Genomic DNA, 27,161 nt, shown 5'->3' with positions numbered 1-27,161 from the left:
TTAGGATCAACGTATGGAAATGATTTTTGGGGCACAACCTATTTAGGCCGTGATCCGTCTGATGGAAAGTTTGGATCATCCTATGGCGCGTACTTTGAATAAAGTGAGGAGTGCCATCATCAAAATACAGTAATGCTGATAACATTTCCCTAAATATATGCTTCCACTTTTAAAACGAGACTGATGTCTGTACTTCCCATGTTTTGCTAATGGCACTAATCACCATGTTTTAAACTTGTTTTAACCATACTGATATATGTTGCACTCCATGTTTTGGTTTCCACCATAAACCCGAAACTGAAATTTCGGCCCAAGTCACTTAAAAAATTCTATAAATTTTAAGATTTTAAAATTTTACCACCCAAATTTCTAAAATTTCCATGGAAATTTCATTGATTTCGGTGGAGATTTTATATATATATATATAAAAAAAAAAAAGGATAGAAAACAAAATTTCAGTAAAATTCACGAAATCTTGTAATTTTCCGATTCCATGTGAATTTCATGGTGATGTGGGCTGAAATCCGAAATTTCGACCGAAGTGTTTCGGTTTCGGCCGAAATTTAAAAGCCGGCTCCGGCTCCGGAACGTAGGGAGGATCACAAATGGAGGATGACATGGCACTGTGGGTAGGGTAGAGAGAAATGGAGAGGGTTAGAGATAAGAAAAAATAGCCAATAATCCGATAGTGACCAAATGATCTTAAGCAATTGAACAAACCCAAGATAAAAAGGATAAATTTAAAATATTTAATATTCCTTTTTTCATACCAATTTGATCAAAATATTAATTAAAAACTAATGATTATTTGGTCAATTTGTAAAGAGCCAAATTACTGACAGTTCACTAGATCAAAGGCATCAACACCATAGTTTTTCTGAACAAAACATGAAATTGCCACACAATTTTCTTTGGTTCCTACAGATTACACTGTAAATGTATCAATATAAAAAGGGTCAGTTTAAAATATTTAAGATTCCTTTTCATACCATTTTGATCAAAATATTGATCAAAAGCTTATGATTATTTGGCCAATTTGCAAAGAGATAAATTACTGACAGTTCACTAGATCAAAGGCATCAACACCATAGTTTTTCTGAACAAAACATGAAATTGCAACACCATTTCTTCTATTCCTAAAGATTACACAAAAAATGTACAGAGTGCAAGGAGTGAGAGTCCGCCCCGCCGTCATTGACAAATCAGGCAGGAATTCTTCAGTTTATTAGCGGAAATGGCCATAGAGTTCCAAGAAGCAAATGCAGAGGTTCCATCGGTTTGAAATTGAGTCACTGGTAGTTGGGCCTGTCAAGAGAACTCTATAGAATCTAAATGGAAGCAACACATTTGGACCTTTTATGGGCCATGATGCAAACTGACCGGGCTTACATATCGTTTGATCGTTGTCGTGTACTCTCAAGTTAATCCAATTCTCGCCGTCCAAAGAACCCTGAAACAATTCAAGAAATTTACGGGTCAATTCCCTTCGCTTTCCTTCTTTTTTCCCATTTCTGGAAGAAGGAACAAGCAGAATTCACTTCACCTGCAAAGCCCACCAGCGGTTATATGCGGTGGAACCATCCTGTCTCAAGGTATAATAATTGCACATAAGCTGTATCAACCAAGCAAGCAAAGCCAACATGTTTCATTTAGAGAGAGTGAAAATATAATAAAAGATTTTTTTTTAAATGACTAGGATTTTATTAAGAAAGAATGGCGGAGCCCAGCCGACCAAGATGGTCCAAAACATACACAATAACAAATGCAACAAAATACATGCTAGCTAAGGGGGAAGAAAATAAAAAATCTATAGTCTATCTCTGTGGACCCCGCTTTAGCAAGCCTATCCGCCTCTGAGTTCTCACTTCTTCTAACATAAAAGAGTAACCTGTGATTATAAATATAGGATAAGAAGGTGAGTGCTTTAGGATATATCCGCAATCTACATGAAGTACCAACTAACATCAGAATTGCCCAACTTGTTTTGCTTTAAAACATCATTGAGATATGAAATTGTTATGGTAGGGAGGTTAATTTGATCAAAATCAAGATTATTGTATGCCTTTGTAATTCTTTTTTATCCGTGGCAACTCGTGTAGTTTTGTATTGAGATGGTAGCAAAATATCATGTAACATTCTGATTTATTTGAGCAATTTGCGTATCCGTGACATCTAAGACATGAAAATTTATCTGTACTTTCTACACAAAAATAATTTTACATGTATCACATAAAGGGAATTCAGATCAGTCCTAATCGTTGTAACATTTGCTTTTGACAATAACAACTTTATTAGCAAAACAAAGATGAGTTATATACAGGGGCCAGAGATTTGTCCACTACATAAATCTGATTGACCAACACCTTCACAAGCTAAAGAACGTGCTTCTTGACTAGTGGCTATATCATTAGCTTCACAGAAAACAAAATTGGGAAGAAACTAGTCTGAGTACACATATAGGCAAAACTAGAATAGAAATGTAGTAGTTTTAGAGACACCCAGTGTAAGATTTGAAGGTTCACAGGGTACATAAATTCTAGGAGTCATAATAACAAGTTCTCCATGGTTTATGAAGATTAGAGAGCTCAGCAGAGTATGTTCAGTAGAATTTGATCACACCAGCCAGGTTGCCACCTTGATCAGATGTTAATGCATGAATTTTTGTTGTTAATGAAAAGTGCATCTCATCTTTCCATACGAAAACCAAAAGTAGGAGGAGCCCTAGTATAGAATTGTGGACGTTTACAACTCATGCACTAAATGGATTGAAAATGTAGGGGTATAGAATTCATTTTACCTTGTACTCTTACTATATTATGTAAGTGTTGAGTAGGGAAAATCTTCCCATGCCTACAATGTCACAACTTTGGTTCCTTAGAAATAACAGATTCAAGTTTCATGATCTTGAACCTGAATGCGTGGCTTGACTTTCTTCTTCAATACCCTTCCTATTGGTCCTATGATCTATATACAGAAGCGTTCTATGATCTTATACAGAAGTGTAATTACTTTACTACACTTGGAATTTCATAGAAAAGAAATTGCAAAATCAAACAAAATATGTTGACATAAGTATACATCAATATTTAAACCCGTCTAAATGGAAATTTGGTTATTGTTTGCAGAAAAAAATATTTCAACCACCTTTCTCCTAAGAAGCAACATTACACCATTCTATGAGCATGTAAAAGTAGCAACTTTCACTTTAATACAGATAAATAAAAAACAAAAGCAACAAGTGACGTAATAGCATTTTCTTTCAAAGGTACTCACGAAGTAATACCATTTTCTGCGCAAGGTACTACTTAAGCATGCCTATCATTTTCATCTAAACAATACCATTTAGTTGATCAAATATCAAACAATTTTTTTCTATGCACTATATTGACTTAATTGCATCAAATGTCTTATTGTCAACAGATGGACTAAATTGTTTCCTACCATAGCAATCTGCATGAATAAACTCTATTCATCAAGTATGGTTTGTTCTATGCAGCTGACATGATTTCTTTTCTGGCATAAATGGTAGGAATATCCGAGTAATGGTAAGAAAGAAAAACTTTGCTTCTTAAGTTCTCTTTGGGCGTGAATGAAATGATTTTGATTGCCTTTTCCTCCACTGTTCCCTCACGTTGCACCCAAGTGCGGGAAATCAATGATCGAACATCCTATGTTGCACATTTATTTCATCTCAGTTGCAGTGGCGTCAACAATTGAAGCATAGTCTGAGCATTAAAGTTTAATTTGTCTTTATTTTGTGAATGTTACTGTGCATCAAATCTTGTGAACATGCATTTACTTGTGGTAGGTGAAGCTATTGGGAACCTTACATTTTTTTAATTGGTACTGCATTTTGAGTCATAAGTCATCTTGCTATGGTGGTAACTAGAAACTATTTTGAGTATATCCCAGGACAGTGAGTGTTATCAAAAGCAGCTAGGGAATGCGTGGAGATCATATATATGGGCTAAAGTCCCTATATTGGCAGCCAATGATTAATGTGGTCTGTTCCATTTGACACCACATATGAAGTCCATAAATAGTTATAGATTAATGAGGTTTGTTCCATTTAACACCATATACTAAGTCACTAAATAGTTATAGATCATTGGCAGCCAATAATTGATGAAATCTGCCAATATTGGGCCTTTGCAAACCTAATACTTGAGAAGTCCCTAATATGCCTCTGAGAAAGGTATATTTTTGTACTTGATATATTTTATCGCCATGGCCTCGCAGCACACACTAATTGGAATTTGTACAATCCGCGCTAATAGGGATATAAAGAGGAGATCAAACACTACCGACCCCATCATCACAGGGAACATTTATGTTATGAGGAGCTGATAGCAGAGGAAGATGATGATGTTCTCACCGCAGATGACTCAAATTGACAATTGGTTGGACAATGAGGTGTTGTTGCAACAGACAAAGGAGAGTATCAGGACAGTAGGAGTGGCCAGAGGAGGACTAGGAGGAGATGTGAGCTATTTGGCATTTGGTTATTTATGTTTAGGTTAAGAGCCAATTTCATGGCTAGATAAATTTGGTAGAGGTTTTAAGTAGTAAAATGTGTATCTATTTGTTAAATTTGGATGAAATAATGGTTTCCCATACATGGCTAGATAAATTTGGTAGAGGTTTTAAGAAGTAAAATGTGTATCTATTTGTTAAATTTGGTTGATATAATGGTTTCCCATATTTTTCAAAATATTTTTATTATTTAATTATTATATTTTTATTTTCTTTTCAAATCTTGCAGCAGCTGTTCTGGAATGGAGCGCTGGAATGGGTAGATCACAGTAAAGTCCCAATTCAAGAAAAAAAAGGAATGGTCAGGGAAGGCTATGTATTCACACACACAAAATTTAATGGACTTGTACAGTTATAATAAAAAAGAAAAATAAGGTGAAACAAAAACAATCACAGGAATAAACAAACAGGCAGGGGATAGGCTATCAACACTTTCAACATTTTGATGGGCTAAAAAATGGAGAGGAACTTGAATTTAACATGGTAGAAGCAAAACCTGATGATCTTGGCCAATATCAACCATCCACCATGCACAATTACGCCCATTCTCAATCCGAGGTCCAGCAAAACAAGTGGCCTAATGGGAGCCAAGGTCAATATTTTCCAAGTTCATCCCTCAAACTTAAGGAATCTGCACAAATATTTTATTTGCAAAATACCTGGTATTTCCTTGAGACTAATGCCTTCGGGTCAGTGTATCTGGACGCAGGGCTGCTTGCAGTGACTGTAATTTTCTGAAACATGAAAGCTGATAGAAGTCAACTGCAGCTCACAAGAAAGAGTTTTTTTTTTTTTTTTTACTAGAAAGAGTTGCATTCAAACATTGAAAAAGTGAATCAAAGTGACACGAGCTGAGAAACTTACTTTTGCTAAAACAGGATTTACCCATTGATGTTCTCCATATGACGTTCCAGCAAAATATATAACTCCATTGTTGTCCCCATCACATATGTATTGGAGCTCCTTGAAACTTGACCGTCTATACTGAAATCTTACACTAGAAAGGTAAATATTATTAGCATTCCATTAGTGCAGATGCCAAATGGAACCAGATGAAAAGACTTTGACAATTAAAATTATGAAATGGTATATAATATGTCTCACTTCTGATCATTTCCCAGTCTTGTAATTTCAAAGTCCGAATATTTAGTGGCTTCTATCACCTGTCATATGATTGTCATGAAAATCATTCAACAAACACGTTTATGTAGAGTCATGAATTCATTTATTCTGACATAAAATAAAGGGCTGCCATACAAGCTGTTCAAATGCAGGAATTTGCCTCCCAAGGTTGCTCTTTTCCAGCTGCACCATGGTAAAATACCCAATATTGGTCACACATGCTACGCCTTAAAGAAATAATTATTCATCTTAATACCCATAAAGCTACCTTCTTAAGCAAAGGCGGTGGCATTAATGGAAAACGCACAAAAGGTAGCAAAATGGCAATTGACTCAAGCCTCTCTCCAAAAAGGAGTTCAGGCGTCGAAGATTTTAAAAGCTCATCCACTGCTTCCCACCCACAGATTTCACTGGCTTGCATGCACCACAGCAAGATGGCATCCATAACTCTTTCCTCTGATGTTACGGTCAGATCAGGATGCTGCAGAACCCATAATAATCACAATTAAATGCTGTTGTGAAAAACCTCTTTAATAGCGATTTCAATTTTAATGGCAAGACAAAATGAAATAACCAAACACAAGCAAACGCACAAAGACACAGAGATTTATGTGGTTCGGCAAAGCCTACATCGACCGCAAAGGGGACGAGAAAATCCACTATAAGAAAAAGAGATCACAAGAGAAGACTAGTATCTCTCACCAAACCCACAACAAACCCTAATACACCCTTTTCCCCCTTTTTAGCTTCAACCCTCTTCTCATAAGACAAGACGCAAAAATAAGCCCTAAAACCCCTTTACAGAAAGCGGGCCAAAACTTATTCTCATCGGGCCGAAATCACTTTAAACGGGCCCGGCCAAACGTCCCGGGACTTCGCACCCGGACCCTCACTGGGCCGCATCCGGGTCGCACACAATATTTCGGACACCAACCAAGTTGAATTCAAGACACCCAACTCAACAAATGTTTTATGACATGCCTTTGTTGACAGAGCGTAGTAAATGAGCATGGTAATCAAAATATATCTTCTACAAACACCGCAATCTAGCATTAATCTGAAGACTAAGGAGCCCAACCAGTCAAACAATCATCTGACTTGAACAGTGAAGACCTACCTGAAGAATGCTTTTCAAAGTTGCTTCATCTAAAAAAACAAAGTCGGTGCTGGCAGTTGTACAATAATCGAAGTGCATTGAGAAATTCCTTGTGCATGTTTCTTCAAGGACTTTACATGATGAAATTGATGAAACCACTTGCAGAATGAGGCATATTGTATCCTGCAACACATTTCCAACAGTCAGTTTCAAGACAGCCACCTATGAGATTTTCCAAAGCCGTCTGATGCCTTGTCCATTAAATTTGTATAATACAAATAACTCTTGTTGGATGAGCTGCTTCCAGTAGAACACCAACCCTGCATATATATGTAAAATGTGTCAATATCTTAAAATTCTTTCAACATTAGCCTTAGGCAGTGTCAGATTTTATTTTTCGAAATGTCACATTAGACACTCTTCAACATTGACATGCATGTTGATAAATGTTAACAAAGAAATCGAAGAAATCAAGAAGAAAATCAAACTAAGCATATTTCAACGTTAAGATTTTTTTATCTTTATTTTTTCTCAAGCATGGTATACCAGTATTTAAAACCATCGATGCGGAGCAAAATGTGGCCAAGAAAAATCCTTGTCGACTCAGCGCGGACGCGGCCAAGAATACGGTTGACACGGCTAAGTACTCGGCTGACGCGGTCATAACTCGGGAGAGTCAAAGGAGTTTTTATTGTTGATTATTGACTCTGCAGGGAAAAACGTGGAATGCTGTGGCAAAACATGGAACACTGTGGCAAGGGAAAAGGGAATCGACTCGGGGGAGTCGACGATGATGCGGGGGAGTTTTAAAACTATGTGGTATACATTATACAAAATAATAGAGTACACTTATGTTTATATTATGAGATACTTTTGAAATCATCATATTTCTGTATAAAGAGTTTGTTTGGTTTCCCTATGCTCTGTGTATGAGATGTCATCTCTGTGGCAGACACCGACAGATGAGAGCATGTCCAAGTCAAAATAACTGATGCCAACTAGCAATAAGAGAATCCGAGGGCAGCAAGAAAATGCTCTATACTCAAAATCTAGCATTCCGGTTATGATCTGCAGCCCCAATATGAAACATTAGTGGAATTCACTTCTCTGACCTTTTCATTCTCTCCAAATGGACTAAAAGAGTAAACAATAGAAAATATATATTTGATGAAATATGTACATGTGTTAGTTGAATAAAAATTGCACGAATAATAATTTGAAGAAATAGTGAATGTGGACTACCTCCATGAGACGATCCAAGAGGTTCTTGCAGCATTCGTGATGAAGAAATGTAACTCCAAATTGATCTGCCAACAAAAGGAGTTGAAGCAACAAGGTACTTGTGTCATCTCTATCTTTCATCTCAAGTTCTCCACTGTACATGAATTGGAGCATAGCTGAAAAAGCTTCTACAGAGACATCCCTTAAGCAAATCTCTGAAGAATTGCTTTCGCTCATTCCATTCGTAAACATCTGTCAGTGTAATAACATCTCTTAACTTTTAATGGCGTAAAATCCCAAGTAAAAAGTGGAAGTAAAATAACCCAATTAGTCATATAGTAATCAAAAGAAAGAAGCCCAAGATCAAATGGCATTGGGACTCAATTTGTAGGACTCTTATATGTACTCAATAAGTCATGTCTAAAATGCAAAATGAAGGGGAGAAAATACTCAGGAAGTTTTTTATAAAATAAACACACCTTCATGAATGGAGCACTCCATAGACTAAGAATGAGTTTGTGTGACCGGGCAATGAGACCATGCCCGTCAATATAAATGTTCACGTCACTGTGCTCACCGGTCAAAAGCAATTGCCTGAGCTTGTGCACATCAATGGGAAGTTCACAGGGGAAGACAGTGCAACGCTGCACTCGGGGGCTTGAATGTGCCAGTTCCACTTGCTTACCAGAATCAAATAATTTTTTGTTCATTTTAAAACGATCAATCATTTCTTCACACTGCTTAACCAATGATGATACTTGAAACTGTAAGCTCAAATCCCTCAAGGGACCAAGTTGTGATTCCTCAATCTATATCACAATTTAACAGAGCATAAACATCAATCAAAATGACATGTCTACAATGTACCAAGCATGAAAAAAAAGAGATAACTGAAACTCACCTTGGTCCCACCAGTGTAGATATATTGAAGAAGGGCATGGAGAATCGGATAGGTCACCGAAGGCAGACGTATGACACTTTCACTGGATGAACAAAAATTGAAATTACCAGACAAGGCCAAAATTACCATGTGGGCAGGAACGACCTTTTCCTCAACACCAACAACAAAGAACATATCAGATAGATCCCAGCTCTCGAGAAAATTCTCAACCCTCTCTTCATAACCATCAATTCCATCTTCCCAATCGTCTTCATCCCCTTCCTCCCCTTTGTATTCATGATAATCAACATGCTTCCAGAGGCAATTGTTGTGTTGTGTTAATGGCAATACATTGACATTTCTATAACCCACATGTTTATCCCAGCTACTAAGCCCTACATACTGAACACTACAATTGGGTTTGGAATCAAGCCATTGGAAAACTAAATTTTGAAAAGGGTAATGACCCTTTCCGATACAAATCAACCCATCATAGATACTGATCCAATAGCTCTGAAACGCTGAAGAAGAGCAGAGCCCAACACCAGCAACATCAACAACAGTCTTCCCAGCAACCTCAATTTTCAACTTTCGGTTCCTATGACTACCTAAAATGACTGTATAATTCGGACTATTATCCATTTTGTAATGGTAATGCTGGCTACCTACTTGCTCTCTAAAGACAACCGTGACATCATTGTGAGCAGAAGCTTCGAAAGCCACACAGCCACGCCCGGCCTCCCTGAATCTCAACTCCTTACGCCATGCACACTCAAAAGGAGCGACAGTGAGGAACTTCTTCTGCTTCTTTGTACCCATTTGTTCTTAAAAGAAGCCCTAAAATAAACCAAATCTTCACTTATCAATCTACAATGAGAGGATCGTTCTCATTTAATGACTAGAGAAGCCATCTCCGGATAAATATCCATAAAATGAATCAAATTCAAACCTCTACAAAATCCAAACAAATGAAAAACATACAGATCAATTCCGCGTTCATATCTTACACGATAAAGAGTAATTTCTACAAAATAAACACGAATACCTTGCATGTTCAACAATTGATTCTAGTGAAACTCTCCAGTGCGTGATCAAGCGTCATCTGGACCATCCTATTTCTGATGCAATCTAACAAAAGAATGAACCAACTCAAATTTTGATCAGACAAGACCAAAGAAAGTGTTACAATATGTCGAGTAACAAATGAAGAAATAACAAATCAAGTGGCTGCCAAGTGGGTTTTCTATAAATAACATGTAAGTGGCCTTTTTTTAAAGGACTGACCCTTCCCTCGAAATGGGTAGAGAGGCCGATCTTCCCTCTAAGAAGATCAATCAAGCTGCGAACCGATTTGGGTTCGTAACACAGAGAGCAGATTCTTGATCTCCACTATCTAATCCTATCCTCACTATTAAAAAAAAAAATCAGATCTTATAGAAACCAGTTACCCATATGGAAACTTCTAGATCTCCACTATCAAATCCTATCCTCAGTAAAAGAAAATCAGAACTTTATAGAAACCAATTATCCACATGGAGTATAAGAAAATCAGAAGTTTACATAAACCAATTATCCACAAGGAAATCAAACTCATCTATCAAGGATAAACATCTAGTCAGCAATAACTTGCTTTTATTCTACACCTCATTCAAGCAACAATATCTGCAAGTACGCAGAATCTAGCCAAAAGCATTCTATTTTTTCTTAGAAATAGGGAAAAAAGGGTTGTGGGCAAAGGGACAAAGAAATTAGGTTTTGAAGCATAACCCACCTCATATTTTCATGGGTTTTGCTATAAGAAAACAGAATTTTCATGGTGGTGGTGAAAGATATGCTCACCTGATGTTTGATTCTACATGGGTCCATGGCTGTCTACAGAATCTGACATCAAAATGAGGAGAAGAAAAAAACAGGTCAAAAAGAAGATATTTCAATCAAGAGAAGCCTTACATACGAAGAAAATCAACAGGAAAAGGGATAGTGACAGATTGAGATGTTCTTACAATCTTCTGATCATATGATTTTAATCAGATCTTATCTCGTTGTATTTTATTTTGGGATTGGATATATTAATTCCTTGATTTTCTTACTATTTTGTATCTTCCCCACGTGCAGACATGTGGGGCTTCCACATGGAAACACGCGTTTGTGGTTTTGTGAGCTTTGGTTGGGCCCACGTGTGATGATAGGGCTGTACGTGTGAGACCCAACCACAATCCAAAACCTTTTTTTTTTTCTTGGGGTTTTTGCAAAAGGAGTCTCATTACTTCTACATATTTACAGAAGGAGCCTTCGAGGTTGCCAGTTTGCAAACTAGGTCATCACATGTGCCATAATAAGAGAACATGCAATCATACCACCACAAATGCATGGAACTCCAAAGTTAAGTATGCTTAGGCGAGATTAGTACTAGGATGAGTGACCTCCTGACAAGTTTTCGTGTTGGATTGCAATTCGTTCTTATAGATGAAATACGGTAAGGATCTGCCTAACCCCAGCTTACTTACACAAAAAATAATAATAATAAGAGAAAAATGAATTTATGGGATTGCCATGTGATGCCCCCATCAAAGTTTGGAACATCCTTGATTCCAATGAGACTTCTCCCTTTTGAGTTGACATGATAACTAACAAACTACGTGAGATTCTTGATTCAAGTCATGCTCCGATCCTTGCATCCCTCGCATCTAACTTCGCTTCTAAAGCTTGCTCTTATGAGGATGGCCAATCCTTACTTTTTGTAGTCGTGGAGTAAACTTTTAGATCTTTGATTCCAAGCTCATTCTTTTGAAGGCGCGTGAGAGGCATCTAACAAAAAAATGCTCTTCTACCAACTTGATAGAATAGTTTTCAATCAAAATTAAAAATAGAGAATAAAATTAGGGCCCGTTTGGATGCCGAGAAGATTTTGATTTGAATTTCTCACATTTGCAACCCATTTTGCACTGAATTTGGATCGGATCAAATTCTTGGATTTCTAATTCAGCAGCTGACAGTGGAAAAAAAAAACAGATTTCTAAATTTGGAAATCTCTCCTTCACCCTCTTTGCTCCTCAACCTCTTCCCCCGGCTAGGAAGTACACGCATCCCCCTGTCTCCCTCTACATGAGCTGCCGGATCTATTCAATTTGTATTCAAAACTCAATTCCAAATCCAAATACAAAATGGGAGCTATCCAAACGGGCCCTTATAGAAAAGGAGGAGAATTGAGAAGAAGGCGAGTCAATTCGAGGAAACTCAGGCCTCCAATATGCTGATAGCACTCTATGTGATTATTTCCTTTCAATAGCCATACAACTTCTACACTACATAGAAATGGAGAAGAGCAGATCAGGAAAATAAAGCTTCCTTATTCTGAAACTAACATAATGGCTACCTTTATGGAACCAAATGAGAAGAGCTTAACATAGGTGAACTCAGTTCCAGTGTGCAACATAGCAAGACCGAAAGGGTTAGGGCTAAATCAGAATGGTGGTTCGAGAAGCCTTACAGGAAAAAACCAAACTCTCAATGAGCCAGATCAAGTACGAGAAGAGAGATTCAAGGATTTAGCTTAAATAGTACATGGGCAAGAAGCCAAAAAGAAAGCAACTTTGTTTGGGAGCGAATCCTAACAACCCAATCTAAGAGATGTTGGGATCAGCTTACTCAATTCTTATAGCAAAGTGATGGAGAAATGCTCCGAGAAATTAGAAAAAAACCCTTGAGAAATCAGTTTTTGCCGAGATCGTGGGTATGGCCTATCAAATGAACGGTTTGGATCAATCCTAAGAAGTGGACCCTGCTGTACTTTCTGAAAAAATTGGACTTCACGTGCGCATATATCATATAAAACCTCCCTATAATAATGACTTCCCTTCCCAATCTTACGCATTTGGCTTGTTATGATGCTTTCCAAAGTGTGAAAGAGGGAGTGTGGGTGTCCATATAAATAAGGAGAGATGTTTTCCACATTCACTCCCTTGAGTAATAAACAATATCAAAATAGAGTTGGACTCATTTACTCTCTCACAACATACAAATTTGACTTCGATAACTTAAAAAAGAATAAGCAGAGCAGTAGTTTTAACTATTAACACACAAGAATTACCATACTACCTGATTATTTTTCTTTCTTCGCCTTACAGTTACAAAAAATAGATGACCTGTTTTCCATTTCTTCTTTTGCTTAAACCAGGTGAATTCATTGCACATCGCTTACTGTTACAAAAAATTGCAGAACCCATGATGCCAGAAAATTTCAAGTGGGTAAAATCTTCTCCAAGTAAAAGTTGTGCCGAAAGCACCTTCTCCCTTGCTTCTAGATTGGGTGGTGCAGTGAAAACTTTTATACAGATAAAATAGGTGGCTGCATTCACTTGTTGCAAGTGAAATTTTATGATCACTTCTCTGTTGCTATGAAAATGAGAATCTTGAGAAGAGAGAGCGCGAGCCAGCATCAGTGAACGCTGGACTTGGAGGAACTTCGTTCAAGGAGCTGTATGCTTGTTGGCATTTCCTGATCTGCAGCAACATAAAGCATATTAAAGTGAGATAAGGTATTCATTTACAGGGACAGTAACAGAGTGGTGGGACCATCTGGCGCGTTCGGGCTTTCAACATTGAATGTGTAGGCTTTGGAGTTTGGACAATCTGCCACACCCAAATGTTCATTCTAACTAGTGGAGACAAGCGTCTCCTATTATGGAAGATAAGCTGGGTTTGAACCCATAACCTCAAGGTTGTGACATATAGGGGCCGTTTGGATACAAGGATTTTATAATTCCGGATTGCAAAATCCTGGATTTTACAAGCTAAAACCTGGATTTTATAAGCCAAAACCCAGATTTTATAAGCTAAAACCTGGATTTTACAATCTTGAAAATGTTCAATCTTATAAAATCTGGGTTTAAATTTATAAAATCCAGGTTTTATCAAAGATTTTACAATCCTAGATTATAAAATCCTTGTACCCAAACTGCCCCATAGTGCCTTCTAATTGAGCTACGGGCTCGATGGATCCCACCATTGAACACTGTTAAAGTATAAAAGATTAAATACTCCCCTTCTCCAACAGCTAAAGCTTTTGGAGAAATCGGTAAGTTTCTAACATGGTATCAGAGCCAAAGGTCTCGAGTTCAAACCTCCCCGATATAAATGGTCGGCCCAAGGTGGGACCACATGTGCCACGTGTTTGCCAAGTAGGCCACACGTGAGGGGGAGTGCTAAAGTATAAAAGATTAAATACTGCCCTTCTCCAACAGCTTAAGCTTTCGGAGAAGTCCGTAAGTTTCTAACAAACACAAGCACATCATTACATCTTTCCACAAGTCATGCCTGAGCTTGTTTACTTGCCTTGGCATGCTATTGGCAATCTACTAGTATTGATAGTCTGAGCTTGTTCCCTTCTTAAGTTTTGCCCTGTCAAGCTATGGGTGATCTACTAGTTAGTCGTATTTTTAGTTAGTATCTTTATATTATAGTACTGATTCAGACTATCAACTCCACCTCTTCAGGACTGAATTGTAGTAACGTCCCAACCACAGGGAGTAGAGCCTCCACTTCGCCTGTGAATAGAAAACAATTTACTGTTTAGCAGGTTCTATGTAATCATGTACATTTCGAAGGGATTTTCCTTTATCTGCGAATCTCAAATTTCGGGATTAGTATAACTGTTTATCATAAGTACCTGTTTCAAGCAGTTTCAAGATGACATTTTTCAGATATGTCATATCTACCCCATCACGTTTTTGCATTCGCTCCATGTCCCGGAGTTCGGCCTTCAGCATTGCTTCCTGCAACCATGGTTCCAATTTCATTGTATGTTCCACGTACATAATAAAATGATATAGTATGACCTGGAAAGCATGTAACTAGACAATGACGGAATTTCTGTAGGCTAAAGGGGAAAACTGGCAAAATCAAGCCAAAAGTAGAAACCTTTCCATGTTTGAATCTTATTATTAGGTTGAGGAAAATAGATAAATTTCCCTCAATAAATCCAAAACTAGGATTTTCGCAAGTAGTCATTCCTCTAATTGAAGATACAGCCCTGATGAACTCGTGGTTCAAACTGGGGAGTGAATTGGGTAAATTTGGGTCCTATGATCTGGATGCTTATCCCGGGAAATAAACAATTGGAATCTCACCAGATATATTAAAATAAATCATAATAACCCATTTAAAAATAAAATATTAGTATATTACTTGATCCCAGCCAGCAAACAGATAGTTAAAGTCTATGATTTGTGGACACGGACACGAGTGTCGAGTGTCGACACTGATCGGAGTGTCAGACATGGCAAACCCCTAAAATTTAGAAACGGAGACACGGCTAAAATAAAAAGTATACAACTCAACTCAACTCAACTCAACTCAACTAGGCCTTTGTCCCAAACTAGTTGGGTTCGGCTGATGAATCCTTTAGAAAATTTTCATGATAAAATGGAAAGTATATATAATCATAATTTGGCGATACGGATTCGTGTGTTGAGTTTCGACATGGATATGAGTTGTCTGCCATGGAAACATCTAAAAATCTAGAAATGGTAACACGTACATACACATAAAATTGTTGATTATTACACAAATACGTGTCCATACGCCCACATTAACTCTAACACTCATATCAATACATTGAAAAGTGTCCAAAGGAGTGTCGACACGGGTGGACACACGTGTCGTGTCGGACATGGCAAGACACGTGCGTCGACAATAAATTCGAAGTGTCGGCTAAATCATAGGTTGAAACCCAAAAATGGACGTTTATAACTAGTGCATCAGATCTATGGAGTACCATGGAATCAACAACAAATTCAATCTGAAGAGTGACAAAGTATTCACTAAATAATCTTGAGCCAAAACACTGAAAAACAATCATACGAAGTATGCATGCATGGAAAATGAACCACAGTGCTTTCATTGTTATATATATATATATATATATATATGCATGCATGTATCTATGTATGTATTGTGTGGCATACCAAAATTCAAAGTCTTTAAAGCATGCATGATCTGGCCAGCTGACCCTACTTTAGATTGAAGATCCATCTCTTTGAAAAGATAACATTCTCCATGAACTAGCTTGGGACAAAGGCTTAGTTGAGTTATATGATGGATAAAGTAAGTTTATACAACTTAACTTTATACATCTCACTTACATACACATATTTATGTAGAATATATAACTGAATAGAAAAATAAAGATAAATAATGGGTCTGAGATATATACATCTCCTACCTGTTGATTATGGAGACGGTTTTCACGTTCGAGCTCCTCAATCTCATCCTGACGAAGATTGGGTATAAGAATACAGATGAACTGAATATAACTATAATCTAAGAAAAGAGAAATTTACTTGAAGTGCTAAGATGTGCCGTTGTGATTGTGCAAGCTCTTCCTCTCTTTGCGCTTGTTGCCTAGCCAAAAGCTGAATTTCAAAATCATAAATGTAAGACTACAAGTTTTGTTGGTGGGAGGTAAGTTCAAAGTTTCTACATCCAGTATGGTGCAGGCTGCAGAGTACCTTTATTTATTCTCATTTATTACTAATTCATTCTCCAAAATATCGAAAAAATGGGTGTTTTAATCCCTTCATGTACGTATGGAAGTGAAAAATCCAGCGTATTGAAAGTTAGCTTGAACTAGTCACTAAGAATTTCCATGTGTGTGAAGAGCCTCGACCAATTGAGCTACAGGCTCCTCAAACCCTTATCGTTTGGACTTTGGACATCTCTCATTATGATCCAAGGAGAGTTATGATCCAAGGAGAGTAGTCCCTCTAGAAACGCATCTAAGTCCATCGAAAATTGGGAAATTGACATCCTAGTAAAGCAAGACTTTGGGGGACCGTCTCGAATATCTCCAAAATAATCTCTTTGGTCACAATCATGAGAGAATTGCATTAACAAGAAAGACTAGCATTTAACTATCATCAATAACAGGATCCACCACAAGCACTTTGCTCTATCATTCCCAATAGGCAGGACATTAGTTATATTTCCACATAAGCATTCTGCGGATCACAAAATGAGTTGAGAGAATTCGCATAAAGAAAGACATTGAGTAATCCAATAAAAACAACCTTGTTGTGCCAAGGACACTAGATGAAGTGACAGTGCCACTTCATATTCAGGTACAACAGTTGATAATATATCATAAAGACAATGTTCCTTGGATACCAGTGTAGGCCCATCGTATCACCTCCAATTCAATATAAATTTAATACTTGTACTGGGTACTGTATGGATACTTCTGTTGCTCAAAATAACTCTCATATTTCAAAATTTCATTCTCTTTTAGTTAATTAGCAGGCATTTTGCTTGTTTGCGTCACATGTTTTCAATTATAATTTTGAGTATGGGGTTTTATAGATGTTATAATCAATATATTATTAATTCCATCCTGCGATACCTAGATATAGATATGGATATGGGCGTAGACACAAATTCAAATTCTCAAATATATATTTCCAAGGATATTAGTTCGAACTCTCAAAACTACCGAATTAGACATTGAAAAGGATATATGAGATGAAGGATACCAGAATCTGCTGTTCTGCTGCGCCTACGCCTGAAGCTTGGGTATCCTGCTTTAGAAAAGCTAAAGGGCAACAATTTAATGAGAAAACATTAGATAAAAAACCAACTTATGATTTAAAAAGATTAACTGAAAGATACACCCTAACCAAACTAAACCTGGAATGAGCAACTGTAACTGACTCCCCAACTTACCTGTGCTTTGGTTGTCATTGTAATTAACCTGGAATAAATTTATTACATAATCAAAAAAGATAGCAGATATAATTTCCTTAAAACTACTATTCTTAAAAGGAAAATAAGTTAATAAATGGAAACATCATTTCCAGATTCTGAGGCCTGGGACTAATAACCTGGCAACCATGCAAATATTGCATTCTACAGGAAGAACTTTTATACTAGAAACTTCCATGTATGATGTGCCACTTCTTGTTTTATAAAACATATAAAGTGGAGTAACTGAATTTCAGAATCTGGGTCCTGGGTCTAGGGCTCTTACATCGAGTCATAGATAAATAATATGAAAGCAACATACCAATGGTCTCAATTCCATGGATCGATGAAGATTCTTGTTATCATCTATGAGTCTGGCTATCTCCTTGTCCTTCTCTTCAATCATTCTATCAGCGATATCACGGAAGGAATCATGTTCTTCCTACGAGTAATGAATGCAAATCAAATTAGAAACCATCCTGCTCAAGAAGGTGACTTTTAATCCAGAATATCCAATTTAAGAAACAACTAAGTATACTTGCAACTTTTTAGACTGCAGCTTGAGCTTTTCTATTTCCTTTCGAAGATCTTGGCCATTGCACCCACTGTTTTGAGCCTCTAATGCCTCATATTTCACTTCAAAAATATTATTCCAGATATAAGTATATGTTCATTCCAAGCTTAATGCATACATGATCAGTATAAAAATGAGGGAAAAAAATGTAGCTTAGGAGAGAGAAACCACATTGCCAAGTTTCTTGCAGGTTCTCAAGGTTCCTTTGCCATGCTTCTTTCTCAGATTGGTAATGAGCTGTGGCAGAATCCAGCTTTTTTTCTATGATTCGAATCCGCTGTTCTGCATCACTGAGGGTGGCATCTCTGAAATGAATATGGAGAAAATGTGTAAGATGTTCAATAACAAATTAACTTGATTTACCTTTCAAAATTTTTTTTAACTTGATTCACTCTTTCTGCCTTTTTATTCATTTGCGATTAACATAATAATGATAAGAATGCCCCTACAGGACTACAATGCAATATATCTCAACAAGATTCCAATTCATAATGACCATACTTCATCTTCAACCAAGAGCTTTCAATTTCTCGGAAGATCAAATTTCGAAATTTTTGTAACTATAACATGGATAAATATAGAAAGGGTTGATTTATTAATCAAGAATTAATGTGGCAGGTAAATGAAGAACAAAAGGTATAAGTAAAAAACCAAATAACAAGCAAATCCCAAGGATCTTGTTGAGAAGAATATAGCTCACCTTGCGGCAAGTTCTTCATTATGATTAGCCAAAGCATCCTGTAGATCTTGGAAGGCCATATCTTTTTCTGCTAATGCCACTTCAAGTTTCTCTTCAGCTTCCTACAGGATAATAAAGACTAGCTAGCAAATAGAGACATTGATTTATCCAAAACACTTCAGGTTTTTCTTCATAATGTAAAAATGGTGAAATCTGTGAATCTGTACTTTTATTGCTTCCTCTTGAGCTTTGATTAGTTCAGTGTCTCTAGCTGCAAGTAGCTCCGCATCCTTTTTCTGGAGAAGTGCATGTGCGCGGACCTTATAAGAAGAAAATTCACTTTCTAGGTGGTTGATCTGCAAAATATAAGAAAAATGAGAACGGAGACACTAGGATAGCCATTAAACCAAAAGAAGTTCATATAAGGGAATACTAATTTGAAGAGTATTTATGTTATCTGCTTGAGAAAGCATAAATTTAACATAGGTGTGATGGGACCAAAAGAAGTTCATATAAGGGAATACTAATTAAGACCATGGTTTTAAATTTCGGCCAAAATACCAAAACCAAAATTTAAAATTTTGGCTGAAATTATAAGATTTTCACCAAAATTTCCACCGAATGTGAAATTTCTTTTTCGGCTGAGGCCGAAACCGAAACCGAAACCGAAATTTTAAACCTTGATAATGACAATGTGGAGATCTGTTGATCAATGAAGAAAACAGTTCCCCCTCCCCCAGCACCCAACCCCCCTTTCTATTCCTTCCGAAACATGGCTGACAAGATGTCTGTTTTAACATTACTGTGTCTTTATTTGCACAGTTATTTTTAGGTAAGACTTTTGGCTGTCGAAGATAATACAAGCCTGAAATGGCTAGCTTGTAACATTCTATTCATAGATTTTTACTGAAATCAGTGTGCTTATCAAATGTGGTTTGTTTAGTTATACCTCCCAGTATATATTAATGAAACATGTGAATAAAAAGGATACATCACAAAACATAGTAATGCAAAGTATAACGCAAGGAGTCAAATAGGTTAATGGTAAGAATACAAGAATAATTTTTACATTTTAAGGACCAAATAAATTGTGCATTTCTAAGCACATACCACAGTGAGTCGATTGTAATAGGGTCTTCAGTAGGTGGCAAATACAGTAATAACAAGTGCAGTTGTCAACTACATGCAGATTTGCAAACCTATTGATGTCTTTATTGCTTCTATAACAAGAAGTTGATTTCTATCATGAATTTCAAAACATGATGGAGCGCTCTATATTCTCCTGTACTTGAATTTCCAATTCCATTAATTCATTTCTTTTCAGAAGAGAAGGCTGGTTATTTCTCAATATTGAACCCACACAATGACAAATAGAGAAGTACCTACATATCTGCTGAGCTGCAGGGGCGAGAAACACGAATTAAAATATCAACGCAGATAGAGATCATAGAATCATGGTTTAAAATTTCGGCCGAAATACCGAAATTTCGGCCAGGGCCGACACCGAAAGTACATGTATTTGGTGTCGGCCCAGATTTCAGCCGAATTTCAGCCATTTCTTCTTCTTTTTTTGTATTTATTTTGGAAACATGAACGAATTTTCTTTTTTATTACTGAATTTCGGTATTTCTGCAGAAATTTCGGTTTCAGCCCCTGCCAAAACCTACACCGAAACTGAAATTTTAAACCTTGCATAGAACTAGCTACTGACATATCTCATTAATCTATTCACAAGGTTATTAAAGAAAAACTTTACAAGTTGTATGTACATGTGCAGACATTAAGTTGGCACCAGGGGTTTTGAGTCCTATGTTGAGGTTCCATGTATCACGGAAGTTGGAAGTAATTGGATACCTGTTCTTTAGAAGATAACAGTTCAGCATCTCTTGCATTTAGCAGTTGGTTTTGCACAGACAACTCTAATTCAAATTGACCTGTAAATCGATAAAAATCAGTCAAGTTCAGTTTATTTCTCACAGTGTGAATAATCAAAAGTACTATCTAGTGAGAAATTTCAAAGATACTTCTCATTTTTGCTGCTTCAAGCTCAGAGTGCAGAAGGGCACTTTCAGATGCCTCCAGTTTAATTTTGAGTGCCTGATAGGCACCATCCCAGCTTTCTCTTTCTTTTTCCTGAACGCGATTCGAACTTTAGTGAAGATACAATTAACTAGAACATAGGGCTAAAAGGAATTGCCCTATTAATGAAAAACGCATATAATAGGCCGTGGGGTTCGGTTTCACCCTCCAAGAAATTCTTTTTCTCTTTCTTTCTTCCTTCTCTCTCTATGTTTTTCTTCCTCATTCCATACAAATTTGTTGGTCTATCAAAATTTCAACATTCCTCAACTAAAAGAAAAGTTAGGTTTACGATTCCACTTTTATGATGCTAAAACATTCCTAATGAAGAAGGTTGATAGAATGTCAAGAAGTGATATAAATTTTAAAATACCCACATGCCACATCCATCCACAAAAGACTTGATAATCATGAATGGAAATGGATATTTTTATCACAAAAATCATAATCATAACTATTAGTTTTCGAAGGAATCCAATAAGCCTGGATAGTCATAAGGTTCAAAGTGTCAAAGACTAGGTTACCCCTGGTAGAAACACAAAATGATCTCAGTGACTGTGCCAACTATTAAGATTAGGATGGCTTCCCTAGAACTCTATAAAATCCATGAAATCTCTCAAATTCATTCATGCTTTAAATTTTTTAAAAAAAGGATGGTACCACCCAATAAAAGAAAAAAAAATCCAACTCTTACATGCTCATTTCTTTGATGAATCAGCTCCCCTTTAGCTGCTTCTACAGCAGCTCTGAGTCGTACAGATTCACCAGTTGAAGCTGCATCCAGCTCAGCAATTTTAGACTCTTTCTCAGCAATTACCACCTGTTGAGAAAACGTTCCATAAAGATAGTACCCACTTCATAATTTGGTTGTTTCTGGAGTATTCAGCACTGAACTGATATGAACTACTCAGCTGAAATCCGAAATTTCATCCGGGACCGAAACCGTAATTTAAACCAAAAAATTTTAAAATTTTGGCCGAAATTTAAGATTTCCAATGAAATTTCAAACCTCGACTCTAGCAGCTATTATACAAAAGAAACTTTTTATGTGTTGTTTTCTATTTGAATGCACTCAAATATAATCAAGTTTGATTCCACATTACTAGTGCTTTTGCTTCTTCAATTTGGATACAGCCAAATGTTTTTGATCAGGATCAGACATAAATCATATATGTGTAGCTAGAGCATGAATTCATATTTGAATGGATCCCTTTTTTATTTCAATAAAAGCACTACCATAAAGAAAGAGTGCCACTATCAATTGAGTGGGCGCAAACATCATCTTCCTAGATTACTTATATATTGATAATATTTGGCTAATCAGAGTGTGAAACCCTCAGGTGTTGATCTTTATCTTTTTTATTTCTGTTTTGCTGCTAAAGTCAACATCACTTATTTACAATCTAGACCATAGTTTGTCAACGATGAGTTTTTTTCCATGGAATATCAGTTTATAATGGGGTGAGAGAAGGGTAAAGATGGTGGGACAAGGAGATAGTTGAGAGGGCATGCATGACTAGAGAGAGAGAGAATAGGGCTAGAACATAGGGAAAAAAATAAATCAGATTTTGAGTAGGGTTTTTTTCCTTGTTTTTCAACCTTTCCTCACTCACACCCTCTTAGATCTCTCCCTTTCCTTCCCTCCCTCACCAATGAATAAACCAATATCCCATGGAAAAATTATTCATGATTGCCCGTGGCCCTATTTTCTGTCAAAACAAGGATTCTCTTTTCACTACCAAATGTAACTTGCAATACCAATAGTAGGTACACCCACGTTGATATGTGTCCCAACTCTCAACCTTCCATGGTACTTCATAGTTTTTAAGAAGGGATTGATATCCCCACGAACATGTTTTGATAATGGGACTACTCACCTTGTTTTATACTTCTAGACGTGGGGATATCAGTACCCTTTAAGAAATGTTTTGTTCCATGATATGGACGGGCCTAATCTGCCAAAGCTTGAATAAATTTCTACTTTTCTTTAAAAAAAAAATAGAGAAGCATAGATTATCTACCGCTATACTATATATAATGGAATACTTGGTTGACTCACGGTTATTTAAAACCATATAAATGTGAAGTTTTCTTTAATAAAATGTTTTTTAAAAAAAATGATAAAGGAATAGAGTGTATGACCATACGGTACCTGACAATCGAAGTATACCGCGTATACAAAAAAGAAGAAGAGAACTTTCCCAAAATTCAAAATTCAGTAAACATCTACATGTACTACACAAGATAGAAGAAAACAATGATGTGTTACATGGGAGTGCGTACATGAGACATGTTCATCTCAACAATTCCACAAAACCTAATAAAATGTCTCATTTCTTCTTTTTCTTCTTTTTTCGACAAAACTTAACAATATTCATAAGAAATATTTTCAACATAACTCTCCGAAGTAGAAATGACAAACACTAACTGGTAAAACTAATGCTCCTGCATCATTTATCCCTCTGTAGATGCTTACGTAGACCAGGAGGAATAAAGTCCACATCCATTCCTTTCGGCTTGTAATTAGGTTGGGCGATATAATCGGCAGTGTGATTTGTACCACGATAAATGTGATTGAGGTCACAGTAGTAAAAAACAGCATCTGAAAAGAGATACCCTATACTTCTCTGATAATGACTTCAAAATATTCTTCCTTTGGCTGTTTTTCACCCCATATCAATTCAACTACTGGCAAGCAGTCAATCTCGATTTCAAGGTTTCTTATACATCTATATGTTGCCAACTGAATGCCATACTCCAGTGCTTTGAGCTCCAAGAATACACTATTCGGTAACAATTCAGTTGGATCTGTTTCATGCAGACTAGAAGGAAGTTTGTATTTCGTAAGTGAGAAAAACCTAGCTGGCTCCCCATAATGGTCTCGTAGGAGACTACGAGACCACCCACAGAACACATATCAACCTTAACATTATGAAGAATGCCCTTCTTCAATTAACCATCTGTATTTAATCTGATAATTCCTTTTTCTGGAGGCTTTCATAAATCATCTTTGTTTGATCTTACTCCCTACACAAAAAATGATACAAATTGAATTCACTGTAAACCACTACCATAGATAGCAAGCTAATTTTGGAAATCTGATCTAAGTTGGAGGAGCAAGGTCGTTATATCTTTGAGAAATATGGGATCTTGTTCAATTGTGCATTTTCTGTCTGTGACCAAGGCAGAGGATTGACGGAGTAATATTACCTTCTTTCCTCCTCAGTTTTACACTGCATATGAAGTTACCCAAGTAAAGAAACTTGATTCTGCCAGTCTTAGTTCAGAAAGTTGAAAACTCAACTCAAACTAGTTGCCACTGGATAAAAACTGAGCAAGTAAGGCATTTGAGCAATGATATTTCCACCCATTTGCCCAGCATTTCCACATGTTTTCATTTGCCTTCTTTTCCTACAAATATCTGCATTTCCAGTCCCTTTTGTTGTCTTGGATTGCAAATGATTTTATCTTAAGGAGCTAACAACCGAATGAAAAAATGAACATGAATCTAAACCAAAACCAGACGGATCAAAACTTATATCGTTTTCTTCTCTTCCCCTTTTTGAAAACTACAACTACTCTTTACAATCAAGTGAAAAAATGGACATGAATCTAAACCACAACAAGATGGATCAAAACTTTACATCGTTTTCTTCTCTTCCCCTTTTTGAAAAATGTGATACAGTGACAAGTTCACCAAGGGATTTTGATTGTTACATTGTTGGAGTAGTCGCCCGAGTTGGTGTCTTATAGGTTGATCATTTGAAAACGATATAGATTTTGTTCTGTGGGATTTTAGTTTTGATTCATGTCCATTTTTTCACTTGATTGTAAAGAGTAGATGTAGTTTTCAAAAGGGTGAAGAGAAGAAAATGATGTTAAGTTTTGACCTGTGGGGTTTTGGTTTGGATTCATGTCCATTTTCTCATTTGATTGTAAAGAGTAGTTGTAGTTTTCAAAAAGGGGAAGATAAGAAAACGATGTAAGTTTTGATCCGTCTGGTTTTGGTTTAGATTCATGTCCATTTTTTCACTTGATTGTAAAGAGTAGTTGTAGCTTTCAAAAAGGGGAAGGGAAGAAAACGATGTAAGTTTTGATCCGTCTGGTTTTGGTTTAGATTCATGTTCATTTTTTTATTTGGTTGTTTGCTCCTTAAAATAAAATCATTTGCAATCCAAGACAAACAAAAGGGACTGGAAATGCAGATATTTGTAGGAAAAGAAAAATGAAAATAGGTGGAAATGCTGGACAAATGGGTGGAAATATCATTGCTCAAAAGCCTTATTTGCTGAGTTTTTATCCAGTGGCAACTAGTTTGAGTTGAGTTTTTAAATTTCTGAACTACGACTGGCAGAATCAAGTTTCTTTACTTGGTTAACTTCAGATGCAGTATAAAACTGAGGAGGAAAGAAGGTAATATTACTCTATCAATCATTTGCCTTGGTCATAGACAGAAAATGCGCAATTGAACAAGATCCCATATTTCTCAAAGATATAACCACCTTGTTCCTCCAAGCTTAGATCAGATTGCAAAAATTCATGGCACTAACTTGCTTGAGTAAATAGCTTGCTATCTATGGTAGTTGTTTACAGTATATTCAATTTGTATCATTTTTTGTGCAGGGAGTAAGATCAAACAGAGATGATTTATGAAAACCTCCAGAAAAAGGAATAATCCGATTAAATACAGATGGTTAATTGAAGAAGTGCATTCTTCGTAATTGTAGACACCCCCATTTTGCTCCGCCTTAATCTGCAAAGAAGTTAGTGTTTCGCCGTCAGTTTGTCAGTATTTTCTATTTCCGTGTCCTTCTGTTATGTTTCTCGGTCTCTTCGGTCAGTTCCACCGTGTTTCGCATTTCTTCCGCCGGGTGTGGAGAAAGGTGATCCACAAGAATCTAAATAAGAGAGAACTTTGGGATAAGTTGCTTCGGTCAAGATCATCAAGTGGCCCCATCAAATGGACCGTTTAGATCATGCTAAGGAGGTGGTTCATAGGGCATAATCAATTCAAGTCGTGGTTAATGAATTGGGCGGTTCGGATCAGCCCGCAAAAATGATTTGGTGGAACACAATTCATTATGCCGTGGCCCATCATTGGGACGGTTTGGATCGTCCCAAGGTGCTGATTTCTAGAGCTGCAGCATATCTACATTAAGGGTTGTCACTTGTACGGTTGAGATCATCCTACGAGGAGGATTTGAGGAGAGCGAATTGTTTTGAGATGGCCCATCAATTGAACGGTGTAGATTATCCCATGATACACGTACAACCCTCCCATTTGTAAACGTCCAACATTTTTTGGAGTGTTGCTATTAATGCCAAAAAAATCACGTGTGTTGCTCTATGAGTGGATTGAGACATTGCACATGCATGGTAAGAAAGAAAGAATGATGTATATTATTTAATAACAAGGTTTGTGTGGAAGGTATGGTGAAAAGGGAATATGCCCATGAGTGTATACATGGAATGAGAGAAGTATACATTAAAAAATTTGAAAGTGGTGCTTTCGGTGAGAACTTCCCATATTCCTTTTTAAAAAAAAAAACATCCCATGTTAGAAAACAGCCCATGTTAGAAAGATTCTCCTTCTCACATTTTTGAAAGGATCCAATGTTTGGAAAGGGCTCCATCTCTTTCTAATGATAAAAAAAAATAATTGGAGGTAACGCTGGATTCTTGGCAAGAAAGAGGGCAAACACTCTATTAATAGGGGAAGATACACCAAAGAAAAGGGGGAAAAAAGAGGAAAAAGGGCTCTTTCTCTCTCAAGTGGAGGATGGTTGGAAGGAAGAAAGTTGGGCAAACAACCTTCTTATCTCATCTGTGGAGCAGCCTCCTCATACCCTCTCTCAGGTGAGTACTAGTTTTTTTTCTAGTTTCTTTCTTGACTTAGATATATGTTATTAAAAGTAAGTTTTTCTTATTAGATAATCTTGTTTTGTTCAAGTGTTGTTTTATGTTCATTAATTAAGTCTTTGTGAGGGATCTTGAATCTTAGGCTCATGGGATTTTCGGTTCCTTTTGGGCAAAATCAATAATCCGAAACCCACCCAATTTTGCAACCACAACACAGTCCAAAACTTACGTTAAAAACCCATTTTCGTAGCCTAAGGACCCAATTTTGTAACCAAGAACCCAATTTTGCAAAACCCATTCAATTTTAGAACCAACTTTTTGTAACCGCCAACAGTTCACCAAATTCCACTTTTGATAAAGCCACACCCCTCCAATTCGAATACAC

At 36.8% G+C, this 27,161-nt stretch overlaps 2 protein-coding genes across 5 annotated transcripts in view; both read right to left on the bottom strand.

Annotated features, from left to right (window-relative positions):
• Positions 1-1,041: 1,041 nt before the first annotated feature.
• Positions 1,042-10,956, bottom strand: LOC143864267 (BTB/POZ domain-containing protein). Of its 2 annotated transcripts, XM_077375180.1 has the most exons (15): positions 10,856-10,956; positions 10,692-10,733; positions 9,898-9,980; positions 8,874-9,803; positions 8,452-8,781; positions 7,994-8,224; positions 6,773-6,934; positions 5,924-6,136; positions 5,791-5,838; positions 5,638-5,696; positions 5,398-5,530; positions 5,193-5,267; positions 5,030-5,110; positions 1,544-1,612; positions 1,042-1,450 (listed from the first exon to the last, which is right to left on the bottom strand). In XM_077375180.1, exons 4-15 carry the CDS (start codon positions 9,669-9,671, stop codon positions 1,226-1,228), a joined length of 2,424 nt encoding a protein of 807 aa, XP_077231295.1. In that variant the 5' UTR covers positions 9,672-9,803; positions 9,898-9,980; positions 10,692-10,733; positions 10,856-10,956; the 3' UTR covers positions 1,042-1,225. The 2 variants fall into 2 exon arrangements, with proteins under 2 accessions (XP_077231295.1, XP_077231294.1); XM_077375179.1 differs by lacking the exon at positions 10,856-10,956 and having other exon boundaries at positions 10,692-10,847.
• Positions 10,957-12,858: 1,902 nt separating this feature from the next.
• Positions 12,859-27,161, bottom strand: part of ATGRIP (Golgi-localized GRIP domain-containing protein) — a 38,546-nt gene continuing 24,243 nt past the window's right edge. Inside the window, exons 8-22 of one of the 3 annotated variants that reach the window (XM_077375054.1) lie at positions 21,612-21,737; positions 20,863-20,971; positions 20,693-20,772; positions 19,066-19,194; positions 18,860-18,960; positions 18,331-18,464; positions 18,124-18,221; positions 17,908-18,027; positions 17,568-17,595; positions 17,378-17,436; positions 16,193-16,264; positions 16,075-16,122; positions 14,521-14,626; positions 14,340-14,398; positions 12,859-13,355 (exon numbers count right to left, since the gene is read on the bottom strand). In XM_077375054.1, the coding sequence (XP_077231169.1) occupies positions 13,248-13,355; positions 14,340-14,398; positions 14,521-14,626; positions 16,075-16,122; positions 16,193-16,264; positions 17,378-17,436; positions 17,568-17,595; positions 17,908-18,027; positions 18,124-18,221; positions 18,331-18,464; positions 18,860-18,960; positions 19,066-19,194; positions 20,693-20,772; positions 20,863-20,971; positions 21,612-21,737 (1,377 nt within the window). In that variant the 3' untranslated portion in view covers positions 12,859-13,247. The remainder of the gene's footprint in view (positions 13,356-14,339; positions 14,399-14,520; positions 14,627-16,074; positions 16,123-16,192; positions 16,265-17,377; positions 17,437-17,567; positions 17,596-17,907; positions 18,028-18,123; positions 18,222-18,330; positions 18,465-18,859; positions 18,961-19,065; positions 19,195-20,692; positions 20,773-20,862; positions 20,972-21,611; positions 21,738-27,161) is intronic. The other 2 variants (XM_077375055.1, XM_077375056.1) reach the window with 2 other exon arrangements.

This window comes from Tasmannia lanceolata, unplaced genomic scaffold (genome assembly GCF_043159265.1).
Source record: "Tasmannia lanceolata isolate RefF3 unplaced genomic scaffold, GAP_Taslan_0.1 ptg000048l, whole genome shotgun sequence".
NCBI classification, from domain to species: Eukaryota; Viridiplantae; Streptophyta; class Magnoliopsida; order Canellales; family Winteraceae; genus Tasmannia; species Tasmannia lanceolata.
Note: the sequence above shows the minus strand (reverse complement) of the source record. Positions and strands in the feature narration are given on the sequence as shown.

Coding starts and splice junctions, on each gene's coding strand:
- LOC143864267 (XM_077375180.1), bottom strand. CDS start 9,671: ATGGGTACAAAGAAGCAGAAGAAGTTCCTCACTGTCGCTCCTTTTGAG. Junction 8,782..8,873: donor TCTACACTGGTGGGACCAAG/GTGAGTTTCAGT, acceptor ATTGTGATATAG/ATTGAGGAATCACAACTTGG. Junction 6,935..7,993: donor TCTTGGATCGTCTCATGGAG/GTAGTCCACATT, acceptor AATGTGTTGCAG/GATACAATATGCCTCATTCT.